Genomic DNA, 17,764 nt, shown 5'->3' on the forward strand with positions numbered 1-17,764 from the left:
GGCGGGGGGGGGGGGGGGGGGGGTGGGGCTTGGTGGGGGCGGGGCCAGGGCGGAGCTTACCGTGGTGAGCAGAGGCAATGAGAGGCCTGAGCTCAGGCGCCGCAGCGCAAACGGACGGACGCTGAGGGAGGCCACAGCGTGTCCCGCCACGGGGAACTCGAGGCGCAGTGTGACGGCGGCGTGCAGTCCCACGGCCGGGCTGTAGCGTGTGAGCTCCACGAACACTGCGCGGCTCCTTCTCAGACGGCAGGGGTGAGGAACAGGACAAGGGAGAGGTGAGAGGGCAGGAACCTCTGCCCCAGGAACCTCCGAGGCAGGGCCTCTGGTGTCGTGGGGGCGGGGTGGGGGGGGAAATGTGTGGACGGGGGAGGAAGTGCAGTGACTGATCTGGAGCGCAAAGCTGGGGAGTGGGAGTAAACTGGGATCTCTGATGAGGGGACCAGGGTTGAGTGGGCCGCGGCAGAGCGAGGCAGCCTGTCTCATGAGCGCCTACCTATTGTCGATCCAGTTGTGCAGCTGCAGAAAGCCCAGCTGCTCGCGGCTCTCCTCCAGGCTCAGCCCCAGCTCCTGCACGTAGCCCCCGCTGTCGTACACAGAGCAGTAGCCCCAGTACCAGACGCTGCAAGTGAGGGGCAGTGTGAGACAGCCCCGCCCTGCAGCAACCTGGGAGCCATGCTGGCTGGATGAGGGGCTCCTCTGGAGAACACCCCGGCCCCTCCTGTGCTCACCCCAGCGCGTCTGGCGCAGAGTAGGCCCACATCTCAGAGCCGTTATGGGCAGCACTCCCCCAGCCAATGCCATAGTCGCTGGTGCTGAAGCCACCTGAAGCTGCTGAGCACGTGTGTGCCCCTGAGTCTGGCCGGTCTGGGCAGAGAGCTGAAATCAGAGGGCGGGGATTGAGCATGACCCAAACAGGATAGCTTACTGCTGACCAGCTCCACATGCTCTCCCCTGAAACCCTCCCAGTAACCTGAAGGTAGATGTCCTGGTCTCACTGACTGATAAGGAAAATGAATCAGGGAGAGGGTAAAGTCACACGGCTAGGGAGTTGGATCAAAACCCTGCCAAAGGCTTCTCTTTGGAAACGAGCAGGGACAAGTGCCAGAGTGGCCCCCAGCTCACCTTCCTTCAGCCGCACCTGCCGCAACCGTGGGGGCCCCAGCTCTGGGCTGGACTGGTTCCCATGGACGTAGGGGAGCAGCACATGGGACATCCACGGCCAGAACTCATCAGACCTGCCCGCACCAGAAACAAGTCACATGCTTCGCCCCTCAGCTCCCCGTGCTGCCAGGGGTCAGAGATCCAGGGAGCACAACTACTGCAAGCCTGGCCCAGTGCGCCTGTCAGTGCGCCAGAGGGGATGAGGCATGACCCGTTTCCTTAACCTTGGCCTATTGTCGTTTGGGGACAGATAACTCTTATGGTCGGTCCTGGGTGCCGTAGCATGTTCAGCAGTATCTCTGGTCACTACCCATTGCCAGCAGCACCCACTTCAGTCCTGATAACCAAAAATGTGTCAAGACCCTTTCCAATGTCCCTTGGGGGCTGAGCTGGACCAAGTGCAGGATCACGGTGAACCCTGGTTGGCATCAGCACCACCCGGGCCCAGCAAACAGATGTGTACATGCGTCCAGGGTGTCCGTACCGGGTGATGGCCAGGAAGGCCTGGCTATCTAGCTCCTGCCTGATGGCACTTTGCAGGCGGTAGGCGTGGCTGTGGCACGAGGCGTCCCCATAGTTGGCCAGCAGTGTCACCAGCAGGAAGAGCATGTACACCAGGAGGCTCTGGGGGACAGGGACAGCCTCGTGTCAGCCAATCCCAGCCCAGCTGCCGTAACGGCGAGGTTCTGGGCAGCCAACTGCCCACGGCCAGGGCGCCCAGCACTGAGAAGGGCAGCACAGACACCCCACCTGGGGGCAGACACATGATCCACGGAAGGCCAGGGAAGCCACACCTAGGGTCCTGCCAGAACAGGCAGAAGCAGGCACTGGAGGTGGGTACAAGGGGCAGAGCAAGGACTAGGGGCATCAGGAGTTGGGGTGAAGGGAGGGAGATGGACCCAGGCTGCCGAGCCCTAGGGCCTTTGGAGAGGAAGGGGTGCATGTGAGGTTTTTGAGAAGAGGCTGCACTGGCCAAGAGGCAAAGAGGGTGGGCAGGCACTGGCCACGACAGCCTGACTCACCCGCAGCATTTTGTGTAGCCTCTTGACTTTTCGGGCTTCCTCCTTTGCCAGAAAGAGCGCAAAGCCGTGTGGGGGCCGCACACGGGGCACACGCTCGCTCACAGGTGTCACCGCCGGGCTCTCCACCAGGGTGTCATCCTCATCAGGGTGCAGCCGCTTGGCCACCAGGGAGAAGTACAGGGCTTCCAGCAGAACCTGAGCCAGGGGTGGCATCAGAGAGGCCCACGCGTGCCAGAGGCTGGCAGCCTGGCCCCCGCATCCCACTCACCTTGAGCGGCTCCCAGCCGAGGAACGAGGCCAGGAAGCTGGAACTGCTTGAGAGGAGCCACATGACACTCACGCCAGGGGGGAAGCTGGCACCGACCCACCCCGAGACTCCCACGGCCACAGCCACCAGCAGCAGGCTGAGCCCATGGGCCAGGGGTGCACACCAGGCCGGCAGCAGTCGCTTCCGCAGGCCCTCCACCAGCCCTGGGGAGGCAGAGACAGGTGGTGACCGGGGGCCCAGAGGGAGGGCCGGGAGGGGCATCCTGGGGACACAGCGCACCTGTCCTGGCGAGCTTTGCTGACGGGGGCTGCTCCCACATCGGGCCTGGGCTGGGGAGGCCGCTCTCCCCCCGTCTCCGCAGCATCAGCATCTCCGTCTTCTCCCCAGGAGCGCTGGACCTGAGGCACAGGAGGGGAGCAGCGGACACTCACCTGGCGGCCCACACTGTCCACCTCATCTGAGGCAGTTCCTTGAGCCTCCCTGGGCCTTGGCCCTCACTCCCGCCCCCAGGTCCTGGCAGCCTGTCTCTCACCCCCTCACTTCCTGCTTACTCCATCGGCCTTGCCCCATAACTGTGACCTGTCCTGCCACCACTCCAGCAGCCATCGCCTTTACAGCAGGACTACAGCAGCGTCCCCCTGCCCGCTCTTCACACCAGCAAACCACGACTGGCTTCCAGTGAGCACTGCCCCTGCCTCGGGCCTTCCTCAGCCTCCCGCTGCTCACGGTGCACAGAGAGCCTGTGCTCGTGCACCTCTGTAACCTAAGACTAACTTTTGAACGAGGACGTATGTTTTGCAAATTCCAATAGTACACAGCACTCCATGGGACCCACACACTGCGTGTCTCTCATGGTGCCACCGGCCTTCCCAGCGCCAGAGCTGCTACCCTGGAGAGAGAATGAGAGGAAATGGGGAGAAAGAAGAAAGGGGGGAAAGGGAAGCAGGACCGGGGCAGGCACTTACTGAGCAGGCAGTGCACACACTCAGGGTGATGTCTGCACAGCTGTGCCCTGATTACAGAAACAGAAGAGAACAGGCCCCACAATCTCAGAACCTGCCTGCCACTGAGCTACCCTGAATATTTCTAGTTTATGCATCTCCTAGGCCAGTGGTCGGCAAACTCACTAGTCAACAGAGCCAAATATCTACAGTACAACGATTGAAATTTCTTTTGAGAGCCAAATTTTTTAAACTTAAACTATATAGGTAGATACATTGTTATTAACTTAATTAGGGTACTCCTAAGGCTTAGGAAGAGCCACACTCAAGGGGCCAAAGAGCCGCATGTGGCTCACGAGCCGCAGTTTGCCGACCACGGTCCTAGAGGATCAAAGGCAACATTGTCCAGGGGAGTGGGAGATCACAGAGGATAGCAGTGCCAAATTCTCCTTGAAACTGACTTTTCTGATTATAAAAGTAGCATAAACTATTTGTAGAAAGTAGGTTAATAATAAATAGAGAACAGAAAAGACAAGGTGGAGCGACAGGGAGTAGACATGTCCCACATGAAGTGTGAGGACCAGGAGCCACAGCCGTTGGAGGAGAGCAAGGAGCAGCAGCAGGACAAGGAGGCCGCCAAGAGGAAGCTGGTGGGGCAGCCAGAAGTCGGGTTCCTAGCCCTCCTATTGCCGCCTCCAGGGCCAGTCGCCAGCTGCTGCTGATGGATGGGAAGTCAGGACCCTACTTTTCCTCTCTGGGCTTGAGCATCAAGATCCTGAAGGAGAGGGCCCAGGAGCTGATCGCAAACATCAACCAGAGCAGGCAGGACCATGCACTCACGACCAACTTCAGGCACAGCCTCAAGATCAAGGTTTTGGACCTGACAGCAGCTGGAGGAGAGGATGCATCAGCTTTATAATTACAAGATCATTCAGGAAAGGTTCCAAGAGTTCACCCAGAAAAGGGCCAAGATCAGCCATTTGGAAAGAGAACTCAGACACTGTGCCACACTGTGGAGACCATGGACAGAGACCTGTGTGTCCAGGTAGAGCTCCTGCTTTGGATGAAAACAAGCCCATGAAGACGGTGAATGCTGACAGCTTCTGAGTCACCTCTCAATGACCAACACCGAGAAGGCTCCGAGGCCACCACTTCAGCCACTTAGAAAGCTGTTTGTACAGTTCTACAGTGATCTCAGCACGCACACACACACACACACACACACACACACACACCCCACACAAAGGCAGCGAGTCCAGCCACCGCCATGGGCCCAGCTGTGGTGTCCCCAACATGTGGCAAATTTACCCCACCCCAGTCCTACACAGTTCATTAAACATTTGAATTTTGAAAGAAACAGATACTTAATACCCGCATTTCCATCATGACAGGAGCAGTATTGTTATAGTTATTTCTAATCCCTTTTCTATATGTTCATGTTTATATTTCACATGTGTGTATAAACATGTATGAAATCATATAGTGGATACAGCATAGAATACACACAAATTTACATTCAACTCTAAGTCACATGACAGCAAAGACTATGTTTGCTCTTGGATAGCATTCACCGATTCCTTCAGTCACCCAACAAGTATGTTGATCCCCTAGAAATATAGGCACTATTCTAAGCACTGAGTGAAAAGAACAAAGTGCATAAACTTACAATGTGCACATAGTGGGGGAAGCAAACATTAAGCATGAACATTGCTTACTGTATGGGAAGCAGGGGAGGGGACCGAGGCCTACGTGTGTGTGTGTGTGCGCGCGTGCGCATGTGCACACGTGTATGGGTCCATGTTATTGCACCTTACTGCCTTTGCTTAAGGCAGGAAGGAAGGTTCTGGTTAGGCAGCTTTGAGTGAAGACCTGAAGGAAGTAGACCATGAAGCTCTTGTCTTGGGGAGGAGCAGGCTAGGCAGAGAGAGCAGCAGAAACAAAAGATGGAGGCGGAAGAGTGAGGGATGTTGTAGCCGGAAGGAAGTGGGTAACAGAGGGAAGGTGGCAGGAAAGGACTTGGGAAGGTGTGGAGCCTGGCTGGGTACGGCTGTGAGGCATGTAAGGAGTGCACCCAGTCCTGGTGGGCACCTCCAAGTTGCCCCGATGACATTTCCTTCCTGGCATGACACCCCTACGTATTTTCCTCCCAGGGAGAAACCAAGAGGACCTTGTGGAATGACAGTGTGTGACTAACGAGGCTGACCATCGAGGGAGCTGACCATCCACTCTGGGGACACTGGCTGCCACGCTGTGAGGACGCTTGAGCAGCTCAATGGTGTGGTCCAGACGGAGAAGCTGAGGCCTCCCACCAACAGCCAGCACCAAGATGCCCGTCATCTGAGCTGTTTTAAGCCCGGAATTTTGGGGTAACCCATTATGCAGCCATAGCTAACCAGTGCCCAGGAAGGCTGTGACAGGGCCTGCCTCACGGAGCAGACTCTCTCTGGTGCCGATGGTGCACTCTGCTAAGGTGGCCCTGGAATGGACCAGGCAGAAGATGACGCCTGGATGGAAGGGGCTCGGGCAGGTGGAGAGAAGACTTGTGTGAGGAAGGATGCAGAAAGGAGTCAAGGATGAAGCTACAATTTTTGGCTGGGGGTGGCAATGTCTCAGGGGGGAAATAAGTGCTCAGTGCATGTTGTTAAGTCTGTTCTGCACATTAACTGTCCACGAGGAGAAGCTGTGGGCCGACAGTCGGTGTCTGAGCAGGGATCCGCAGGGGGTGTGCTGCTGCAGGTATTCGGGTATTTGGGGTGGTCAGCTTATAATTACTACCCTAGAATCTCCCTATGTTACAGTTTTTAATCAACTGGCATTTCTTCATAAAAATGCCATCATGTCATGGTTATCCGTCTTCATAAAATGATTGGAGAAACTTTCCCTTTTTCTCTGTGTTCTGGGACCATTTGTGCATCTCAGTAATTTTTGGTTGCTTGAAATTAGAAGAGTTAAAGGAATAGAAATATAGATATTAAAATAAATACGAAGAAGCAAAGTGCCTGATCAGTGTTTCTCAGTGGTTAGAGCACCAGCCTGTGCACTCAAGGATCCCGGGTTCGATTCCCAGTCAAGGGCACGTATCTGGTTTGCAGGTTGGATCCCCAGCCCTGGTCGGGCCGTGTGCAGGAGGCAACCAATTGATGTGTCTCTCTCACATCAATGTTTCTCTCTTTCCCTCCCTCCCTCTTCCCTTCCACTCTCTCTAAAAAGCAATGAAAAAGATATCCTTGGGTAAGGGTTAACGACGACAACAAAAAGTAGCAGTGAGTTCCTAGTGAATCTTGTTACTAAATTGGAAACAAGTCGTCTCAAAAGAAAAAAATGGGACATTTAAAAACCTGACGATTCTTATCACAGCCACCCTTTCTGTTCCTCAAATGTCCCTCCTCCTGCTATACTAAAGGGAACATTCGCTGGGCCACGGCTGACCCCAGGAAGTCCTTTCAACCAATGAGGGACTCAGAGGTCAAACGTTACCCCAGCTCCACACTGGGGCCATGGGGCTGGACAACATGAGGCCAGGCCCATGCAGGAAGCAGGGCTTCTTGGCCTGGGTCCCCTACACATGCCTCCACCCCCAGGAGCTGGGCACTCACAGGCCGGTGAGTAGATCCGTTTCTACTTGAGTGTCCTGGGTGGGGGCCAGGCTGCTGACCCCTTCAGCCAGGATCTGCCGGATCAGGTCTTCATCTAAAGAAAGCAGGATGTGTCATCAGGGAGCTGGGCTCCTCCCACCCTGAGCCTTAGAACCCTCCTGGGAGAACTTACGGGTGTCTCCCATTCCTGCTCACCTGAAGCTGAGAAGTATTTGGCAGGTGAGGAGGGGCTGACCAGGGAGAGACTGTCCTCCTCAGGGCCCAGAATGTGGCCCATCCGACCCCGTGCCAGCCGCTGCAGGGTGCTGCCCATGATGGATGGGTCACTCAGCAAGTCTGGCCAACTGAGCGTGCCTTCGCTGGATGGCCAGCACACTAGGCTATAGATGACACAGGTCAGCAGGGGGAGCCCAAGGAAACATGTCTGCACATCCAGTCACACACGGATACATGAGGCTTCTGAGCAAACACCCCCCTGGAACAGTGTGTGACAACACAAAGGGCCAACAAACACTGGACGAGGACACACGACAGCACATGCAGCCCAGATACCCATGACATGGTACACATGCAGCCCAGGTAACCATGACATGGCACACATGCAGCCCAGGTAACCATGACATGGCACACATGCAGCCCAGATACCCATGACATGGCACACATGCAGCCCGGACACCCATAATATGCCACACACGTAGCCCAGGTAACCATGACATGACACACATACAGCCCAGGTAACCATGACATGGCACATGCAGCTGACCTACACCAAGGTCCACATTTTCTCTAGGGGCCCCCACCTTTTGGAATCGTCCAGAAATAAGTCACTTTTCATTTGTCCAGCAAAGGCCTGTTGAAAAGTATAGACAGAGCCTCAGACTCCAAACTGCCCAGAGGCAGTGAGACCCACCCAACCCAGGAAGGGCCCGTCGGGAGCCCTCACCTCAGCACGGAGCCCAGGGAAGGTGAGGAAGGAGCTGTCCAGCACAGAAGAGTCCAGGTAGCTGTCCATGTCCAGGACCTGCTGCCCTGTGGGTGTGGGGTTTGGGGCCCCAGCCACCTGCAGGGAGAGGCAGGTAGTCAGCAGGGGCAGCTCTAGCTCCTATTTCAGGGAGACATGCAACCTCCTGAGTAGGCGGAGTCTAGACTAGCTTTTCCTACAGAATGTTCTGGAATGACGCACACATTCTATACCTGCACTGTCACCGCAGCCCAAGCATGTCAAACTCGCAGCTCATCAACGAATATTTTTGCGGCCCAGCCAATATAACAGCATATAAGAAACGTCTTAATAAACATTTCATAACTTAATTTTTACAATATCCTGTTATACATGATTAATAATGAACTACAATGTTAGCTAATGACTGTTTACTATAATTGTGTTGCAGCCATTTCCCTTACACGCAGGCACACCATTTCTCTCCACTAATACTAGCAGCGAATATTTTAGCAGCCGATTGCCACATCATTAGTCTTGTACTGACTTGTTTGGTGTGTCCAATAGGAAATGTATCGCTTTTGGAGAACAAGAAAAATAGGTTTATTTGCATTATGCTTATTAATTTGTGCAGTTACTCAGTGTCTGGTAAGTTAATGTTCAAGAAAAAATATTAATTTTTATTAAGATGTTCTATTATTTTGTGTTAATGATTACTCATTTATTTCAGCCCTTTGTATTCAGCAGGAATCGAAATAAACCTGTTTCCATGAAAATTGAAGCTTTTGTTTTTTTGCGGCCCTCATAAACTTAAACCTTGTTTATTTGGCCCATGTTAGCCTTTGAGTTTGACATGCTTGCCGTGCCACTACAGAGCACTTCAAATGTGGCTGGAGCGACTGAGGAACCGAGGTGTTGATCCTATCCTATATAATAAAAGGCTAATATGCAAATTGTCCCCTGGACCAGGAGTTCAACCAGGGGGTGGGGCCTGCCAGCCAACTGCCTGCGGCCCCTCCCCCCACCAGTTTGGCCCCAATTGGGGTGGGCCAGCCAGACCCCACCTGTGCATGAATTTGTGCACCAGGCCTCTAGTTTAAATATAAACAGCTGCATATGGCTAATATCACTGTACTGGATTCCTGGGGTACATCCTTCTTGGTCATGTGTATAGTCCTCTTATGAGCTGCTGGATTTGATTTGCTATTTTGTTGAGGATTTTTGCCTGCATATTCCTAACAAGAGTGGTCTGTGGCGCCCTTGTCTGGCTGTGGTGTCTGGGCCATGCCAGCCTTGTGGGGTGAGTTAGGAAGTGCCCTTCTGCTTTTGAGCCTGGGAAGAACTGCTGATTCTTCTGTAACTGTTTGGTATAATCACCAGTGAGGCCATCTGGGCTTCTCTTCATAGGTGGTTTTATTTTTATTTTTTTTTAAATAGATTTTATTGATTTTTTACAGAGGGGAAGGGAGAGAGATAGAGAGTTAGAAACATCGATGAGAGAGAAACATCGATCAGCTGCCTCCCGCACATCTCCCACTGGGAATGTGCCCGCAACCAAGGTACATGCCCTTGACCGGAATCGAACCTGGGACCTTTCAGTCCGCAGGCCGACACTCTATCCACTGAGCCAAACCGGTTTCGGCCATAGGAGGTTTTAAATTCAACCTCTGTACTTGCTACATGTGTGCTCAGGTATTCTATTTCTCCTTGAGGCAGTTTTGGTAGTTTGTCTTTCTAGGAACTTGTTTGTTTCTTCTGAGTTATCAGTCCTGTTAATTTCTGTGCTGTTGGTAGTGACATCCCCTCATTCATTCATCATTTCAACAACTGTATTTCTCCTTTCCTCCAGCTGAAGGCCTTGCTGATTTTCCCTCTTTAGCTGCCATGCTGGACAGCACAGCCCTCTGCACAGGCAATGAGGCTCTATTCTCCAGGCTCCGAGGTTCCCAACCCACCTTGCTCCGGGACATCCGGAAGAGGAACAGGATAACCAGGTAGATGGGGTAGACAACCACACTGGACACTAGGCCAACGGCGATCGTGTCAACACTCAGCGGAGTCAGACTGGACACAGGCCCCGAGCTATGTGGCAAGAGAGGAGAGACCTGGCTAGGTTAGGCCGGGAGGCGCAGAAGAGGGGTTGGGCAGAGGGAGTACATCCGAACCCCCAAGGCACCCACCTGTAGGCAGTGTCTCCCACGACCCCATACCACACCGCATTGGCACCCAGGAACAGGCAGATGAGGAGAACACAGCAGGTGGCCCGCTGGACTCGAGTGAAGCGGCTTCGTGGCGGCCGGTCCCATATGGAGAGCCAGATGTGCTTGTCAAAAAAGCCACGCTGGAGCTCAGCCACCAGGAGGCGCTGGAACCGCCGAAGGGCTGCGTCACCTAGAGAAAGGGCACAGATGGGGTTCCAGGAGGCCAGAGGGCTGGCTCCTCCTCCAGCCTCAGGGTGCGACACGGGTAGCAGGCCCTTACTCGCTGCCAGCACCTCCTTCTCCACCAGGCCCCCATTAGCCTCAGTCTCCACTGACAGCCAGTCGTTGACCAAGAAGAAAGTGCTGCGGGCAGTCTGCAGATCCCTGACGATGACGTGCTGCAGGAACCAGGCGGGACTGAGCCCTGCAGAGGGGGCGGGAGCTGGGTCAGGGCGGCAGAGTGCCAGTCGGGAAGGAGAGAGGGGCAGGAGCAGGTGCCCACTCAGACCTTTGTTGTCGTGCCACACTCGGATCTTCCACACACTGCCCAGGCTGTGCGGGGTGGCAATCTGGAAGATGTCCAAACTATTGCGGTGAAAGGCTCTGTCCCCATCCAGGTGCCGGTGGCCGCTCCGGCTGTCCGCCCCATACAGCATGATGCCCACATGTGCCGTGGTGCCTGGGGATGGAAGGGGAGGCGGTAGGACTCTAGGTTTGCTGCCCACCAGCCGTTTTTTTCCTGTCTTCCTTCATTCAAGCATAGGCAGTCCTCACTCTGCTCAGCTCTTATGAACACAAATCTCAGTTACCTAATTTGTTAAGTAAACACAGCCCCAATGACATGATTCATATGTTAGATATGACGGTATGTTAACTGTAACTGTGTGAAATATAAACTTGGCTGCTAGCTCTTCAGTCCACTGTGTAAATAAGGGATGCACAGCCTGATCAGTGGCCATCGCTCACTTCTCCCAAAGCCGGCTGATGACGGTCACGGTGCGTCTTTCAGTTCCCACAGACCCCCCAGTGTGTAACGGTGCTGCCTCCTGGTCTCCCCAAAATGAAGCCACCCGTGTTTTACAAGAATGAGCCATCGAAGCAGGGCACTGGCCGGCAAAGAGGAAAGTACAGCAAATAAATGAAAAATGGTAATGCTGGATGTCAACTCTGAATCCAAGGTAAATGAACCACTGACGCAGCAGCCATGGGAGTGCGGACCCTGCCGGAGGCTCTAGAAAGGCCGTCAGCGACAAACTTTCCAGCATAAATAAGGACAGTGGCTGTGACAAAATGGACAATGATGTTACAGAACAAATATGGGGCAAAAACTTCATATTAAAAGAACTCTCCAGGGTATTTCATGATATGGAGAGTGCAAACAAGAAATGTTAGGTTCAGCGGTTCTCAACCTGTGGGTCGCGACCCCTTTGGCAGTCGAACGACCCTTTCATAGGGGTCGCCTAAGACCATCCTGCATATCAGATATTTACATTACGATTCATAACAGTAGCAACATTACAGTTATGAAGTAGCAACGAAAGTAATTTTATGGTTGGGTCACAACATGAGGAACTGTATTTAAAGGGCCAGAAGGTTGAGAACCACTGTGTTAGACTATGGACTTTCGCCAGGGCACAGAAAGATGGTCACTCCATATTGTGAGTTACATGAGAAAACACTGTTAAACTATTCTTGGTAAGTTTTTCACAAAGAAATAAAACACTTTAATTCCCAGTGTGTCTGTTTTAAGTATGCTATACTAACTAAATGTTTCAAGTTATACTGTACTGTTTATAACCAATGGTTTTTACCATCTTGGAAATAATCTTTATTGTTTTCACAATGATTTATTATCATTTAATAATCATTTTCTGCCCCGGCTGGTGTTCTCAGTGGTTAGAGCATCAGCCTGCAGACTGCAGGGTCACGGGTTCAATTCCTGGTCAAGGGCATGTACCTGGGTTGCAGGTTCATTCTCTGGCCCTAGTCAGGGCGCATGCAGGAGGCAACCAATTGATGTGTTTCTCTTTCTCCCCTTCCCTCCCTCTCTAAAAAAAAAGTCAATGGAAAAATATCCTCAGGTGAGGATTAACAAAAAAATAACAACAAAATAATTTCCTCTTCGGATCACTGAGCTCGCTTTCACATGCCCTGCGCACACTAGCAGGTCCCGTGTGACCGGACAAAGCAGGACCATCCAGGCCGACAGCACCTGCTGCACAGACTGTTCTCCTTCTCAGGAAGGGTGACAACCTGTCCACAGGTCACAGCGTTATGTCAAGTGAGCCCTGTCCTGTCATCTATGAGGACGATCGCTATTAAAGAAAGTGGCCTCCCCTCACCTGAGCCTCGGCCCCAGCCAGTCTTGACCAGGATCTCGTACTTGAAGCGGCCCCCCTTCCCACAGAAAGGGATGATGCGGACCCGGCTAACGTCGAGCTGGTCCAGCTTACGGAGGATCACAGCCGTCACCACGTAGGTCACCAGGCACATGGCACACGTCAGCAGGACGACGTAGTTCACGTCCAAGGCCGGCTCCTGGGGAGACAGAGCCGTCAGGCGCGGGAAGCATGGCCCTTGCCTCACAGTCTCAGGATGGAGCTGGGCCCACACTGCTCAGGACCATGGCCCCACTCACAGGGAAGATGAAGTGGACGTGGCTGGGGGGCACAAAGAGGCTGGCTCCGAAGGCCGTGAGGTGGCGGGTGAGGCAGACAGCCTGGCTGGGCGAGGTCTCCTCCAGGGGCACCAGCCCCTCCGTCCGCCACATCATCTCCTTCTCACTGAAGTACTGGCACAGGGACGTGTAGAGGCCCACAGACACTTCCAGCGCAGACCAGCGGAAGTGGCTGGTCAGGTTCAGGTAGTAACTCCCGCCCAGGTCTCGGGTCCTGTAGAAGCAGGGGGATATCAAAGCCACACCCTGCCCGCCCCTGGTCTCACGTCACCGCAGTATTCTCAGCCACAGCCACGCTCACCATTCACGGCCAGGCCTGGCCACGCCCCAGTCACTCTGCTGCACACCTGCTCCCGCAGGGAGCCCACGCGACCTCGGCACATACGGTTCTCATCGTGTCCAGCTCGCCCACCCCTGCCACCAAGTCCTGGTCCGGTTTGTCAGACCCAGTGGCCCAGCATGTAGGCCACTCCCGGTGCTCACCCAGGGGCGATGAAAAAGGTGTAGGGCCTGTGGTCCTTGCCCACCAGCGCCTCCAGGCTGATCTTCCTGCTGGCCGAGCAGTTGTGCTCGTTGGGCCAGGGCGCCGAGTGCAGGTAGACAGCCAGGTAGGGCTCAGGCTCCTCAGACAGGTAGTGCTCTGGGGGCGGCATGTATAGGGTCAGATGACCACCCACCTGGGCGACACCCCGAGAGCCCCTGAACCCTCCCTCCTGCAGGGCTGGAGGAACTCCATGCGGGAAACGGCTCCTGCTCCTCCCTGGTTCCCCCACAGCCCACTGCCCGGCCCATGGCACCCACCGTTCAGCACCGTGTAGGTGAGCTGTAGGTGTAGCCCGGCCTCAGGTTTGCTGTGGTTGGGGGTGACCACAGCACTGACCGAGGCCCGGGGCGGGACGATGGCGGAACCAGCAGGGATGCGGTGGACCCGGGCAGCCTGGTCAGGGCTGTTAGGCACCTTCACGGTGATGGCACGCTCCGAGGCCAGCTGCCCAATGGGGATCTGGGTGCCAGCCTGCGTCTGGAAGGCCATAGATGCCACCTTGGTGGAGACGGTGTAGTTGCTTATGTAGCCAAAGGGAAAGGGGTTGGAGTCAACAAGAAAGATGAGCTGCACCACGTCGCTGAGGTTGGACAGAGCTCCACTGAAGGCGGCAGGGATGGAGAAGTGGCAGCCGGGGCCCGAGGCATTGCCCTGGCACAGCAGGCTCAGTGGGTCTGAGCGCTTGCCCTGTGCCACAATCTCCTCGCCCACCAGGGTCAGGGGCTCCTCATTGAGCACTCGGGAGCGCATGAGGATGCACATGAGGGCTGACGACAGGTTATAGGCCCTGGATGCCACCCTCAGTGCAGGCGGCTCAGCCCCCAGCTCTGAGGGCTGCAGGTCCTGCACGTTTGAGTTGGACAGGTGGATGAGGTCGCCTGTGGATGGAGGAGACATGGGGGGTGAGGTTGGGAGGAGAGGTGGGAGGGTTGGGGGAGAGGTTGGTAGGAAGAAATGTGACAAGGGAAGAAGGGTTGGGGGAGAGAAACGGAGCAGCGGCAGGGGGGCAGAAAGATGGAGGAATGGAGGAGTCCCATGTGGTCCCTGGCCCCAGCCCACACCTGTGATGTTGAGGATGCTGTCGGCAATGGCGGTGGGTGTCCCAGTGCCCGCGGTGGTCTCGGCCTGCAGGACACGCATCATGGCCTCCAGCTTGTGCAGTGTCTTCTGTAGGCATGGGCGGCACACAGGCTCCCTGCTGGCCACCTGTAGGGAACCCAGGCCATGTCCAGCCTCGCTCCAGCCTGGTAGCTCCCTCTTAAGCTCCTGGCCCAGCTTAACTCCATCACATTCACTGTGATTCTGGGGTGACCTCCATGACCACAGCCTGTTTGTTTCCATCGGGTCTCTCCAAACCACCCCAAACACAGCTTCCCCCACATGCCTTCCTGTTGAGAGCCTTCCTGGGGCTCCTCCCTACCTACAGCAAAACCCAAGGTAATATGGCCCTACTGGCCACCCCAGCCACACAAATAGCCACAAAGGCCACATGGCAGACAGGGAGACTCCCAGAAGGCTCTTTGCTCCTCTGCTAAGGCCTCTGTAGCAACCCTGGCACTCGAGGTACAGTGCCCCCGACCCCATCAAGATGTGGCCCAGCCCAGCAGCTCCCGGTTCCTAGGCGAGGTGGCAGGCAGCCTCTCGGGGCTGGAGAAGCCATGTCAGCCCTCTCCATACCTGGGCTGCTCCTTTGCCCTGGGCCACCCTGCAGGGTCATCCTGGGGGGCACCTATGGCTCATGCTGGGCTCCCCCAGGAAGGGCACACGGCCGGCCAGACGCTTGGGTAGGGAGGCCCAGTGCTGCCCAAGAGCCCGGGTCCCATCCTACCATGCACTGGGCCAGCACGGCTGCGATCTGCTGGATGTCGTCCACGGTGTTGACCCGCAGGGAGACCAGGGTCTCTGTGATATTCTTGCGTATCTCAGCTTGCAGCTGCCACCTTAAGTCTGGCTCTGCCACCGTGGCCAGGGTCTGCTCGTACTGTGGGTGGTGGGCACAAGGCAGCTATCAGTGGACAACAGGTAGCCGTGTTGGTGGGCACAGTGCAGACCATCTCAGGTGCTGCACACTGTGGGCAGTGACTCAAACCCTGTTTCTTCAAGGGCCCTCCTGAGGTTCTGGGGCGCACGAAGAGGCAAGGCAGGGGGAATCTGACACTGGGGAGGGTCCCAGGAAGGGACCATCAGTGAAGGCACTCAGCCCCCTGCTGAGAGGAGAAGCCATTTCAAGGAGGTTAGGGACTTTGTCTGTCGGGAGCCAGGGACAAGCCCTTTGCAAGAATTCGAGGCTCCACTCAGAAGTACTGCTCTGGGCCAGCACCCAACAGCTGAGGGCAAATGCCCCAGCCCCAGAACTGACCTCGTTGAGCACAGTGATAAGGGCCAGTGAGTATTCGATGACATGCTGGGGGTCAGCCTGTCTCAGCAGCCTGGGCAGCATACTCTCCGTGAGGCTGTGCAGCCATGGGGTGAGTTCTGGGGGGCCGCCCAGGGGGTCACCTGGGGGCTCTGGCAGGGTGATGGCCAGAGACCTGCACACAGAGGTCATAGGTGAACAGGCAGCAGCCCCTGCTCCCATCCCCCAGGCCCTGCTCCCAGGGGCCCTGCTCACCTGTTGAGAGCGACCACAGCAGCACCCAGCTGGTCCTGCACCACCACAGCTAGGCCCACCTCAAAGTGGGGTGCGAAACCGGGTGGCAGCACAGCCCCATAGGTGGAGAGACTGCCCTTGTACACACAGAACTCCTCACAGTGGCCCTGGCGGCAGCGCTGCAGCAGCAGGGCATACACGAGGGGGGCACCCGCATCCTCTGCATCCCGCCAGCCTGCGGGCCACAAGCGTCACCTCAGCCGCTCCGTGCAGGCCTCCCTGGGCATCACCGTGGCCTCCCGCCTCCCTCCCAGCCGCACTCACCCGTGCACTCGAAGTGCACCTTGGTGGTGAGAGCATGCACGGCGTCCAGTGGGAAGAGGTGGCAGGAACCCCCCAGCGGAGGACGGTTGGGGGAGAGGCGGATGGAAGCGCAGCCCTCCTCCTCGCCAGAGCGGCCCAGCACCGTGAGTGTGAACGTGTAGCCCTCACCGTCCCGCAGCACACCGCGCCGTACCACCAGCCGCATGCCCGTGCTGCCTGTGGAGGTGGTTGTCTCATCCAGCACCAGCGTCTTGTTGCTGAAGGTGCGAGCAGCCCAGAGCTGTGGGTGTAGATGGGCACTCAGCGCAGGATGGGGGCTGCTGAGCCCTCAGGGCTTGGACATGTCGCCACCTAAGCACCGACCCTACACCCAGCCCTGCCCACCCCAGGCCCACCCAGCTCACCCCGCGCTTGGAGCCTTCACTGCAGTTGTCACAGTGGCCCTCCAAGTAAACGTAGGAGCTGCGGCTCACTGCATACACCCCCTGCGCCTTGCAGGACACGCACTCCAAGGACACTATGGGCACCCGGCCACTCCGGATCAGCACCTGGAGATGGGGTGGGGTGACAGGAACACCAGGCCCTGAGATAAGGGCCGCTGCTTCTGAGGCCCAGACCCCAAGTCCGCCCAGGTCAGCGGGGTGGTTGGGCCCAGGAGAAGGGCCTCTTCCTCTGCACATGCTGTTGTCCCAAATGGGAAAGCTCCCCTCTAGGCCCCAAGTCCAAGTTCCCAAAGGACAGTGAGCTTGGCCCTCACCCAGGGCATTCATTGGGTTTTGTATCTTCCAATTTGGGAGCGGGGATCATCTAAAAGAGCAGAGACCATGTTGGGCTTATTTTCTGCAGCATCTAGTGCCTATCTTGGGCCTGGCACACAGGAGGCACCTGATATGTGCTCACATATGAATGCACACAGGAATGAGGACAGCTGTGTTCTACACAGCCCCTCCTGAGGTTCCTGCTGTCCTGGGGGGCGGGGTCCACCTCTGACAGCCCAGCTGGGCTGGACCCTGCTCGGAGCGCCTACCTTCCCAGACACTCCCGAGGCAGGCCGTCCGGGAGAGGCCTGGCACTGGGGACAGACACCCCAACCCAGGCACCAGCAGGGCCTGGCACACCTGCTCCCATCAGCAGGCCCTGCTCAACAGCAGCTGCAGTGGCTGACAGGGGCTCACTGCACAGGGTCCTGACCTCCTGGCCAGTCCAGGGGAGGGGAGCAGAGCACATGCCCATGGAGAGGGAAGACAGGCCTCCCTGTCAGGAGACTAGGACAGCCTCTCTCAGGGAGAATGTGTTTCCTCACTGTTGCCTTTGTGCTGTTGGGACAGTTTATTTTTCACAAATCACAAGAGCTGTACGGCTCCTCTAAGGTTTGGGAAGAAATAATGCAGAAGCAGCTAGAAGTACTAAACATAGAACACCTTAAAGGGTGTTTGGTGCTACCCGTAGGAGGCAGCCCTGTGCACTCAGCCTTCCTGGCAGCCTTTTCTCTCCCCCACC

General features: G+C 56.1%; 1 protein-coding gene and 1 pseudogene across 1 annotated transcript in view; one reads left to right on the forward strand and one right to left on the reverse strand.

Moving 5' to 3' along the window:
• The window catches only part of PKD1 (polycystic kidney disease 1 (autosomal dominant)), a 37,089-nt gene that overhangs the window by 2,748 nt on the left and 16,577 nt on the right, over positions 1–17,764 (reverse strand). Inside the window, exons 17-42 of the mRNA XM_014542178.1 lie at positions 16,669–16,812; positions 16,265–16,544; positions 15,962–16,175; positions 15,710–15,881; positions 15,179–15,331; positions 14,412–14,556; positions 13,608–14,228; positions 13,290–13,446; positions 12,768–13,020; positions 12,472–12,667; positions 10,638–10,808; positions 10,410–10,553; positions 10,109–10,319; positions 9,884–10,010; positions 7,932–8,048; positions 7,789–7,838; positions 7,184–7,368; positions 6,989–7,082; positions 2,731–2,849; positions 2,452–2,654; positions 2,184–2,378; positions 1,646–1,785; positions 1,123–1,235; positions 729–876; positions 494–619; positions 4–235 (exon numbers count right to left, since the gene is read on the reverse strand). Coding sequence (XP_014397664.1) covers positions 4–235; positions 494–619; positions 729–876; positions 1,123–1,235; positions 1,646–1,785; positions 2,184–2,378; positions 2,452–2,654; positions 2,731–2,849; positions 6,989–7,082; positions 7,184–7,368; positions 7,789–7,838; positions 7,932–8,048; positions 9,884–10,010; positions 10,109–10,319; positions 10,410–10,553; positions 10,638–10,808; positions 12,472–12,667; positions 12,768–13,020; positions 13,290–13,446; positions 13,608–14,228; positions 14,412–14,556; positions 15,179–15,331; positions 15,710–15,881; positions 15,962–16,175; positions 16,265–16,544; positions 16,669–16,812 — 4,710 coding nt within the window. The remainder of the gene's footprint in view (positions 1–3; positions 236–493; positions 620–728; positions 877–1,122; positions 1,236–1,645; positions 1,786–2,183; positions 2,379–2,451; positions 2,655–2,730; positions 2,850–6,988; positions 7,083–7,183; positions 7,369–7,788; positions 7,839–7,931; positions 8,049–9,883; positions 10,011–10,108; positions 10,320–10,409; positions 10,554–10,637; positions 10,809–12,471; positions 12,668–12,767; positions 13,021–13,289; positions 13,447–13,607; positions 14,229–14,411; positions 14,557–15,178; positions 15,332–15,709; positions 15,882–15,961; positions 16,176–16,264; positions 16,545–16,668; positions 16,813–17,764) is intronic.
• Positions 3,908–6,413, forward strand: LOC102253095 (annotated as a pseudogene).

The sequence above is a fragment of the Myotis brandtii genome, unplaced genomic scaffold (assembly GCF_000412655.1).
Source record: "Myotis brandtii unplaced genomic scaffold, ASM41265v1 scaffold292, whole genome shotgun sequence".
Taxonomy (NCBI): domain Eukaryota; kingdom Metazoa; phylum Chordata; class Mammalia; order Chiroptera; family Vespertilionidae; genus Myotis; species Myotis brandtii.